Source organism: Babylonia areolata, chromosome 22, assembly GCF_041734735.1.
Source record: "Babylonia areolata isolate BAREFJ2019XMU chromosome 22, ASM4173473v1, whole genome shotgun sequence".
Taxonomy (NCBI): Eukaryota; Metazoa; Mollusca; class Gastropoda; order Neogastropoda; family Buccinidae; genus Babylonia; species Babylonia areolata.
In genome coordinates this window covers 31224461-31235682 of record NC_134897.1, presented here as the reverse complement: position 1 = coordinate 31235682, position 11222 = coordinate 31224461, and the positions used below count along the sequence as shown (strand labels likewise).

At 43.5% G+C, this 11222-nt stretch overlaps 1 protein-coding gene across 1 annotated transcript; it reads right to left on the bottom strand.

Annotated features, from left to right (window-relative positions):
* Window positions 1-7193: 7193 nt before the first annotated feature.
* LOC143297098 (uncharacterized) lies at window positions 7194-8281 on the bottom strand. Its single transcript, XM_076609271.1, has 3 exons — window positions 8044-8281; window positions 7385-7561; window positions 7194-7309 (listed from the first exon to the last, which is right to left on the bottom strand). The coding sequence occupies exons 1-3, from the start codon at window positions 8279-8281 to the stop codon at window positions 7194-7196; spliced, it is 531 nt and encodes a 176-aa protein (XP_076465386.1).
* Window positions 8282-11222: the final 2941 nt, after the last annotated feature.

Genomic DNA, 11222 nt, shown 5'->3' with positions numbered 1-11222 from the left:
AAACAACACGTACACTCGCGCACACACAGGCGCCGCGCGTGCGCGCAAATATACACGTATGCACACACACATACAAGGCGCGATGCGCGTAAACATACACATACGCGCACACACACACACACACACAGGGCGCGCACGCACGGATACACGGATGCACGCACGCACGCATGCATACACGCACGCACGGATACACGCATGTACACGTACGTCGTACCAGGCCGATAGCCAGGCAGGCAAAGGCGCGCAAATATATACACACACACACACACACACACACACACAAAGCGCGATGCGCGTGCGCGCAAAAAACACGTACGCACACACAAAGCGCGATGCGCGTGCGCGCAAACACGTACGTACGCACACACACACAAAGCGCGATGCGCACAAAGAACACGTACGCACGCACACACACAAAGCGCGATGCGCGTGCGCGAAACAACACGTACACTCGCGCACTCACACAGGCGCCGCGCGTGCGCGCAAATATACACGTGCGCACACACACACACACATAGGGCGCGATGCGCGTGCGCGCAAACATACATGTACGCACGCATACACGGTCGAACACACGCACATTCCCCCGTCCCTTCCCCCCCCCCCCCCCTCTCTCTCTTCTATGCGAACATGGAATCCACAGCAAGAAAACTTTGCACACTTTTTTTCTTTTTCTCATCTCACGTTTTGCAAGTAATCACAGAAAAATCACAAATATACAGATTAATAAAGAATTCTAACATGACAATTAAAAGATCACAGACACGGAATCGATCACAAATATGATGTGTGTGTGAGTAAAAGACGTTTCTTATATCAGCACAATTTAGTCAGAAAATGCTGTTGGAACAGACGTTGTTATGCCTTGATTATACCTGGAAAATGTGTGGTTCCAACACAACATTATACCTGTGCATCCTTATATCGTTTGGGGAAACCCCTGTTCACAGTGATGTAACAATACAAGATGATATATTGTTATCCAAAACACTATACAGTTCATGCTGTACTAAACAATTCTTAGCGACACAGAACTTCAGCAGCTAATAGACAGCTGTAATTTCCAGCATGAAAAACAACAACAAAAAACAGCAGCAAAAAAACCCCACAACTATGAACACGTATATTTGTTTGTTTGGGTTATTTTTTTTAAGAAGAAAAAAAGACAAGAAAAAAAGAAGAAAAAAGACAATATAATTATGAGAAAGAAAAAAAGAGACAGTATGTTTGTGTATCACGCTGATATATCACGATGAATATCATAGTATTATATCAATAATAATCATATCAAAAACAAGTCATGCTGTTATGACCATAAAAATCCCCCCTCTCTCTCCAAGTCTTTATCTCCGCTGTCCTCTCCTTCCCCCTCTCCCCTCTCCCCCGTCACCAGCTATATACAGGTCTCTGAAAAGTATCCAGTGATTTTAATCATCTGGTCATGTTTACACGCTCTGTAATGTAACCGAAACAAACGTGCTGAAATATAGGCCTTGGCACTGCACGTATTGGTATTCTCGAAACTGATTTCATACACGATAGAAAAATTTTAGACTGTATTCCCACCCCCCCCCCCCCCGACACCTCCCCCCCCCCCCCCCAATTCCCCCCGAAATAAATGTTAACGAAACAGCGTCGCTTTCGGCTCCACATTATTCAGATATAGTTGCATGTCAATTATCGGACTTCAAACACATTTCTGCTATTGACTTTGGTGCGAGGGAATGGGGAGTTTCAGTATCAGTTTCAGTAGCTCAAGGAGGCGTCACTGCGTTCGGACAAATCCATACACGCTACACCACATCTGCCAAGCAGATGCCTGACCAGCAGCGTAACCCAACGCGCTTAGCCAGGTCTTGAGAAAAAGAGAAAAGAAAAAAAAGGTGAATAAATAATTAGAGCTTTTCACGTGAAACACGACGCCGATTAGCCGTGTTCAGCATTAACAGTAGCTTTTCTGGCTTGTCACTGAAACAAAAACCTTGAGAAGTTGTGGATCAATCTTTAATAAAAAAAAAAAAGTTTGATAATAATTTTTTTTTTTAACCCGGAAAGTCGTACATTTTTTTTAATGAAAACTATTTCATTCCATACATCCCCTCCAAAAAAATTCGCCGAAGGAAAGTCTTCACAGTATCACAAAATAGTCAAAGTAGTCCACCATCATTACGACGATTAAAAAAATAAACAACCCCACAACAAATGCTCACTTTTAAAAAAACAACATATTAAACATTCTACAGTTCGGACCTACATTCGGAATGTAAAAACCTGCATACAACTTCGGGGCCTCTCCGCTTACATATGCACATAGTGTCAACAACAGTATACTGAACATTTACAAAACCACACAAATACCATAAAAGGTCATCGTGTCTCTTCAAAAGTGAAACAGTCATGTTTAAGGTTCGGTAAAAGGGAAACTACCCATACTATTGATTCCCAAGTTCTACGACAGCGTCAATGAACAGTTGCTTCCCTTACCGATTACACACACACACACACACACACACACACACACACACACACACACACACTCTCTCTCTCTCTCTCTCCATACTTTTTTTTCTTAGCTACTACTACTACTACTACTACTAAAAGGATCAATTTCAATATGTGCCAATTACATTATAACATTTACTGACATCCTCGAAGAGTTTACTTCTTTTTTTCACATGGAATTGTGTGTTCACTGCATATCCAAGAAAAGGACTGGAAAAATACTTTTGTAATGCACGTTAATTTGGAAACACGTTTAGAAATCACCCCGTTCATCGTTGCTATTTATTCCTTGAGTTCAGCATTCTGTATAAATCATTATCTTTTTATATACTACTTGGTTCGTACTGCAATGTTCGCCCACACACCTCTCAGAATTTCATCTCTATCTAAAGTGTAATTTCACAACATTTCACGAGCCGAATGGTTACAGCACTGGGTCCTAGATTTGATCCCCGTATCAGCGTGGAAATCGCTTTTTGCCAGTATGTGTGCATACCTGGTCACGCCTTTCGAGTTTATATTAATCGAATACGTATAAACGTTCAAGACGGCCCCGGAAACGATAGCAACGTTTGGTGGGATACGGAAAAATTCTCCGTATACATATTTCCATAGATGGAGAATGGCTAAACGGCGAGGTAAAATCGGTCATACAGGTAAAATCCCACTGGTGGATAGAAAATTGACAGAACATACGAGTTGCAGCCGACAAGCACTGAAGAAGGTGGCTCATATCATTTCACTAAGGTCTCCATTCTTAAGTCGTTATACGGATAGGATAGGAAAAACAAATAAAACTGCACGCAGGAAAAAAAAAAAAAAAAAAAAATGGGTGGTGCTGTAGCGGTAGCGACGCGCTCTCCCTGGGGAGAGCAGCCCGAATTTCACACAGAGAAATCTGTTGTGATAAAAAGAAATACAAACGCAAATACAAATACGGACGATTGTTGAGGGCCCGAATCATATTCACACACACACACACACACACACACACACACACCTATCAACCTATCTCTCCCCTCCCCCCCCCCCCCACTCCCTCTCTCTTTCCTTGAATTTTTGCCGGCTGACCGACAATCAGTGATAGTAACCCAAACATCCCCTACGACTTCTTATCAGCTTGTCTGATTCTGCTGAGATTTACCAGCACACGAATTCATATTATAACAAAGTTCTTGATATTGATATGTTTCTCCAGATTGTACCCACTCCGACCCCCCCCCCCCCCACACACACACCCTGACCCCACCAGACTCTGCCCCCCAACGCACCCCCCCCCCCATCCTTCCAATGTGTTTGTATAATGTACTGAGGCCGATGTACAATAAACAATTTGTCTTGTCCTCCCTCTCTCTCTCTCTACGTACACTTACTGCATAATCCTTTTCAAGCTTTAAATCCCACACTTACACCCCACTGCTGTCAAATCGACGAATATTGCACTGAACATGACCCAGAAGACAATTCGTCCATGATCACATTGCCAGATGCCCTGTAAACACTGCTCTAAAAATGAATAATATTCCATATTCCCATATTCGCACATATCATACCGAAAAGACAGACCCATTGTAAACTTAAAAAACAAAGTCCATAGTGTATATCTATTATGATAATTATTATTAATGCTGTTATCATTATTGTTATTATTATCATCACTATTATATATAATAACGCATTCTAAGGTGAACGCATAGAACTATTTACTATTCGAGTATGAACACGCAGTGTACAATTACTGAAGAGTGTCCTTTCAAACGCTAACTTCTCTATAAAATGATCGAACCACACATTCCGTCCACAGTTTCACAACTACATCGTTGTAAGTACGGTCACACATTGCTCAAAAACCTATCGCATTCTTCTCTTATCAAACATTCTATGATTAAAGTCACGGTTCACGGTTCGCATAACTGAAAGTTATTGGAAGACAGACATGTAGCTTTGAAACGCTCTGTTAAAAAAAAAGAAAAAAAAAAGAAAAAAAAATCAAGTAAAAAAAAGAAAAGAAAAAAGAAAGAAGAAATAAAAAAAATCAAGTAAAAAAAAGAAAAAAGAAAGAAAGGAAAAAAAAAAAAAAGAAAAAAAAAAAAAAAGAAAAGAGATCGGCTATATGCATCGCGATCACCATCCATTTTCACCCATACAAAACAGCAGTTGCTTCCCTTAGCGCTCTGATTTACGTGGTAGTTATGTCACTTGATTTTAGCATTATGTATACAATATTATCTATTTATATAATACTTTATTTGTTCTGCATTTTTTTTTTTTGGTTTGTTTTCTCAACTATAAAATTATTTCCCCAAAACACATCCCTCATAATATCATATCTATATTGTTAATTTATCATATCGATATCTCTTCGACGGGAGCAACAGCCGACTGATCAGAGCGTTGGATTTTCAACCTGAGAATGCTGAATTCGAGTCCCGGGTCAGCGTGGTCATATTTTTTCCCCACATCCTTTCGTATGTGCAGAACTGCTCAAACTTTAATCTTTTAGCATGTGCACAATCTGACACACTCTTTCAGGACACCGCCATCAACGCCAGCGTTCGGATGGATAAGGAATTATCATCTGCACGCATAAAAATATCCGCCGATACTTTTTTCCGACTCCCCCCCCACCCCACACACACACCCACCCAAATGAGTATATCGTTGTAAACACGTTCCCAGTTAAGGAAAGAAAAATAAAAAGAAGAAGAAAGAAAACAAACCAAAACCAAATCGCATTGTTCTTCAAATATTCTATGAGAAAGTTACAACTCACAGAACTGTAAATTATTGGAAGACAGCTCCCAGAAATGTGACCCCAATACGCTAGTCTCTCTCTCTTTTCAAAAAGGGACAGAAGCTAGACTGCCTATATGATTCGTTAAAAAAAAAAGGGAGAAAGCCCCCCCCCCTCCCCCCCCGGCACCCCCTCCCCCAAAACGAACGCTCAAAAAATGTCCCTCCCTCTCTTTCCGATTACGTTTGCATGTTGCTGCTGTCACACTGCATGCAGAGTGGAGCGGTGTGGACGACTGTTGGACAGAGACAGCAGAGGCTTGACTGAGACAGTTCCAGTCACTTTCCCCTCCTCAACTTTGAACTGATGGTCAGGATGCTAGTCTTTCGAATAACCTTAAAACCCGTTGAGTGCAGTACGTATTTAGCGCAAGTGGATATTTTCACGACAAAAATAAAGTTAAAAAAATAAGCTATTTATCGTGAACAAATGTACAATTCTAAATATAGGAAAAGAAAAATGTGGCGCTGAAATGTGGCGACGCGCTCTTCCCGGGAAGAGGAGCCCGAGTTGTGTCTCACGGAAAAAATAACCGTTCATGTGAAAGTAACGCAAAGCATTGTATGTACAATGTTCTAACATACCAAGCAGGCCAGCGTAGGTTTTCGTTACATTATTTTAGCTGCATTTTTGTTTTCCTTTTGCGAACCGACAGGGAGAACGACACAGACCCCTGTCATGTTCCTATCTAACCTACATGGTTAGGAAAAAACAGAAAAAGCAATATACACCCCCCACCCCCACATCCCTTAAAATCAAGTCTTTACATTTACCCTCAGACAGCGCTGACATCTCAATGTGAATATTCTACAGAACATTTTGAACGAACCTTACAACAGAGAAAATATAATGTCTAATTCAGGAAGAAAAGGCGGTCAAAGGACATTTTTCAACAACACAATTTGTTTACGGCAAAACCGATACACAAGCTTTAAAGGAGAACCAAGTATCCATACTCATACCACGAACACGCACATTTTGCTTCAAAATCAAACCGTAAAGCCACACCCTCGCAGAAAAAAAACCCAAAGGCAAACGCATGTGCAAAATCAAACCATGAAACCCCTGAAAATTACGACTGTACAAATGAAACCCTGAAGTACATGATAACTTCAAAACAAACGTACATGTTATATTTTAATAAAATCACAATTTTTATTTGCTTTCGTCGTAGCAAAACAAACAAACAAATAAAAGAAAACCACCAAAAAACCCAAAACGTTCTATCAAAAAGTTCTCACCTTACGCCGTCCTATCCCAGTGTCACACAAATTCCGTTCTCGGAAAAAAAGGAAAAAACAACAACAACAACAAAAACAACAAACAAACAAAAAACCCCACCAACAATTCCACGACAAAAACAAATCTCATTAGTAACCCATTCGTCCCACCCCCACCCTACCTCTCAAAAAACAAAAAAACAACAAAAAACAAACAAACAAACAAAAAACCCACAAAAAAACAAAAACAAAACAACAACAAAAACCCAAAAAACAACAACCTTCGAAACAAACATCTTCCGAATCTTAAAAACCTCGTAATGAGTTATCAAACGCCTTCCGAATCTTAAAAACCTCGTAATGAGTTATTTCTATTAAAAAAAAACAACAAAAACAACCCAAAACAAAACAAAACAAACAAACAAACAAAAAAAAAAAAAAAATCGTCATCTGAAATGAATAAATCATATGCATAACAGAAGCAAAACAGGCAGAAAATGTAGTAGGTCTTTCCAGCCTTATTGGAAGAATGCCTTGTTATTAAAACGTTATCAGTCTTTCCAGCCTTATTGGAAGAATGCCTTGTTATTAAAACGTTATCAACAAAAAAAGAAAATGAAAAAAAAAAGCAACAACACATAGATCACTGTTCTGGACACATCACGTAATCGACCACCTCACCTCACCTTCACCTTCACCTGTCCCACAACCCCGTGGAGAGTCGTCGGGGCACCGCGGATGGTTTCCAGACCAGTTCTCTTCGGTTCCTGTTGTCCCGAAGCTCTCTGTGAACCTGGGAAATTCAGGTCTGTCTATTCTCTGATGCTGTCCTGTAACATTTCCTTTTGCCTCCCTATCTTCTTCCTACTGCCGGGTACGGTGCCCTGCAGAATGGTCATGGCGAGCCCGTCCGATCTTGTGACGTGTCCGTACCATCTGAGCTTCCTCCTCATGGTGACGTCTAGCAGGTCATCGTGGGGTCCGATGGCTTGGGTGATCTTCTGGCGGACCTCAGTGTTCGTGACGTGCTCAGTGCTGGAGACGCCTAATAGCGTTCGGAAGCATCTCATTTCCATGGCTTGGATCTTCTTTTGGAGGTCGGCAGTCTTCTTCTTCTGCGTTCGTGGGCTGCAACTCCCACGTTCACTCGTATATACACGAGTGGGCTTTTACGTGTATGACCGTTTTTACCCCGCCATGTAGGCAGCCATACTCCGCTTTCGGGGGTGTGCATGCTGGGTATGTACTTGTTTCCATAACCCACCGAACGCTGACATGGATTACAGGATCTTTAACGTGCGTATTTGATCTTTTGCTTGCGTGTACACACGAAGGGGGTTCAGGCACTAGCAGGTCTGCACACATGTTGACCTCCACCCTTTACCCACCAGGCGCCGTCACCGAGATTCGAACCCGGGACCCTCAGATTGAAAGTCCAACGCTTTAACCATTCGGCTATTGCGCCCGTCGGAGGTCGGCAGTGAGATTCCACGTTTCGCAAGCATAAAGAAGCATTGACAGAGAAACCTGACTGAAGCAGTGAGCGCATAAGTTTTACTTTCCATCTGAGTGTGATGTTTTTGTCTTTCCAAATGGGCTTCAGTGGAGTGAACGCTGATGTAGTCTGTGCTATCCTGGACATGATTTCTGGTTTGGAGCATTCATCTGTGACAGTGGCACCCAGGTACTTGAACATTGATACAGATTTCAAAGACTGTCCGTTGACTTTGGTATCAGTGCTAAAGCCGCTGGTGTTAATCGTCATGGTCTTTGTCTTTTCTGCACTGATTTCCATTCCGTATGCCCTGGAGGTGATGTCAAGTACTTCTTATTTAAACCAAGTACTTCTACCAGTTTGTAGAGTTCGGTCTCATTTCCTGCCAAGCCTCGGTCTCATTTCCTGCCAAGCCATCAATGTCATCGGCGAACCAAAGATCTGTAACAGTTCTGCCTCCGATGGTGACGTTACCCTCACGGTCCTTCCATTGCATCCGACACGGTATGTTCCAGGAATGTGGTGAATAATGTAGGGGATAACAGACAACCCTGTCTGACTCCAACTTTTGTCCTGAACCAGTTTCCGATGGAACCGTTGTGGAGGACTGCACTGGTTGCTTTGTCGTATAGTTGTTGGATGACTCGGATGATGCTGGGGCTGATGTTGTACTTTCTCACAGTGGTCCACTAAACCTGATGCCACACTGTATCAAATGCTTGAACAACAGACAAAATAAAACAAAAAAAAGGTAAGTAAGGTTCAAACCAGCGTGGCCAGTTCGTTCTTTTGCAGGGCGGAGGACCCTTGCTCTTCCTGCGCTGTGGCGTTGGTGGTGGCGGTGGCGGCGGTGTTGGGGGGTAAGGCGGGGGGAAGGGGAGGAGGAGGAGGGGGGGCCGGAGGCGGCGGCGACTGAACGTGGCAGGGTGAGAGCGGCAACTTCGACGGGCGCTCCCGCAGCAGCGTGTGGGTCTCGTAGACGGGCAGGCGGTCGTCTGCACGCGTCTTCTCCACGCGCCAGTGGTAGAGGTTCTGCATGACGCTCAGCACGCAGAAGAGACCCCCCACCCCAAGAACGACCCCGGACGTCAGCGCCGGGCCCGGATGGAGCTTCACGATCACCATCAGCACCAGGGCTGCCAGACAGCGACAGAGGGGAAAAATTACATCAACCAATAACATCACAACCACATTAATGCAACCACCAATAACATCACAACCACATTAATGCAACCACCAATAACATCACAACCACATTAATGCAACCACCAATAACATCACAACCACATTAATGCAACCACCAATAACATCACAACCACATTAACAGCGAGCAAAAAAAGGAACGAAGCAAGGGAGAAAATAATGACAGAAGAAAGATTGACATGAAAAAAAAAGAAAAAAAAAAGATGATAGCAAGGAAGGATGGGGGGCAAATATGGAAAAACGATAACAACAAGGAATGAATGAATGAATGAATGAATAAATGAATGAAGACAGAACGACAGGGAAAAAAACCCCGATAATAGCAGGGAAGAATGGGAGGAAGGAAAGAAGGAAAGAAGAACGAATGACTGAGAAAAATGATGACAGCGAAGAAGGAAGGAAGAAAAGAGAAAAGACTGACAGGAAAAAAAGAAAAGATAATAGCAAGAAAGGAAGAAAGACAGGGAAAATGATGGTAGCAAGGAAGGAATGAAGGGAAGGAAAGGGAGCATGGAAGGAAAGAAAGAATGAAAGAAGAACGAACAACAGGGAAAAAACACGATAATAGCAAGTAAGGATGGGAGGAAGGAAAAGAAGGAAAGAATGAAAGAAGAACGAACAACAGGGGAAAAAACGATAATAGTAAGGAAGAAAGGAAAGAAGAAAGGAATGAAGGAAGGAGAGAATGAAAGGAAAAAAAAATGACTATAGCAAGAAAGAAAGGAAGACATGAATAATGACAGGGGGAGAACGATATTAGCAAGGCAGGATGGAAGGAAAGACGGAAAAAAACAATGACAGAAAAAAAAACCAAGAGGGAAAGAGAGAAGGAGAGAGAGGGAAATGGATGGAGAGGGAGAGGGAGACAGAGAGAGAGCGGGAGAGGGGGAGAGAGAGACAGACAGACAGGAAAGGGAGAGGGAGACAGAGAGCGGGAGAGGGGGAGAGACAGACAGACAGACAGACAGACAGAGAGACACACAGAGAGAAGGGATGGTGGGGAGGTTGACGGATGGACATGCAGATAACAGAAACAGGAGGAGAAAGAGAGAGAGGGGGAAGAGAGAGAGAGAGAGGGAGAGGGAAGAGAGAGAGAGACAGGGGGGAGAAGAGACAGAGACAGAGGGAAAGAGAGAGAGAGAGAGAGAAAGAGAGAAAGAGAGAGAGAGAGAGAGAGAGAGAGAGAGAGAGAGAGAGACAGACAGACAGACAGACAGACAGACAGAGAGAAAGAGAGACCCGTGTTCTAATTTCATATGTGCATGCTCATTTTTCTGCAGCAGCGTCAGACGAGAGTGTATTATTGTTTATGTTCAGTGTGTTTCCTGTTGCTGTCGGCTCTTGTGTGCTTCTCAGAGAACCTCATTTTCCCCGTTCATCTCTCAGTGTGAGTCTGGCGGAACCCTTTCTCTGATGCTAGACGTTCTGGACGCCTCCTACCCCCACCCCCCCACCCCGCCCCCCCACTTCTTTTTCTTTTTGGCAAACTGGTCTCTTCGATTAGCTTTCTGTGTCATCCAAAATGACCTAAAACATAAGAATTATCTTGCACTTTCCCCCCCTTCGTAACTGCTCCACACTGTGGTGTGTGTCCATCGAGATCGATGATGACCATCGTTGTCATCCAGCTGGGGGATGGGGGGAGGGTGGTGGTGGGGTGGAGGGGGAGGATGCTCATGAATCTATCTGTGAATGCGCAGATGGCTGAACAGTCCAATCTGCGCACGAAATGTTCGCTGACAGTTGGGGCAGGCAAAGACAGGCATATCATTGTCAGGGAGCTTGTTTGCCCGTGACTTTCTGGCCTGCCTCTTCTGAACAGCTGCTGCAGTCCTGTTGGCCTCGCACAACTTGGCGCCTTTGTGCACAGCAGCGCGCCATTTGTCACGGTCCACTGCAGATTCCTCCCAGGAGTCCACACTGCTCCACACTAACTTTAATCCAAACCACTGTGGCTGCATCATACTCCTCTCCTTCTCGTGAAAACCCAGACAATAATTTCCTTGGT

Coding starts and splice junctions, on each gene's coding strand:
- LOC143297098 (XM_076609271.1), bottom strand. CDS start 8,281: ATGACGATTAACACCAGCGGCTTTAGCACTGATACCAAAGTCAACGGA. Junction 7,562..8,043: donor GCGCTCACTGCTTCAGTCAG/GTTTCTCTGTCA, acceptor GAACGCTATTAG/GCGTCTCCAGCACTGAGCAC. Junction 7,310..7,384: donor GCAGGGCACCGTACCCGGCA/GTAGGAAGAAGA, acceptor TGAATTTCCCAG/GTTCACAGAGAGCTTCGGGA.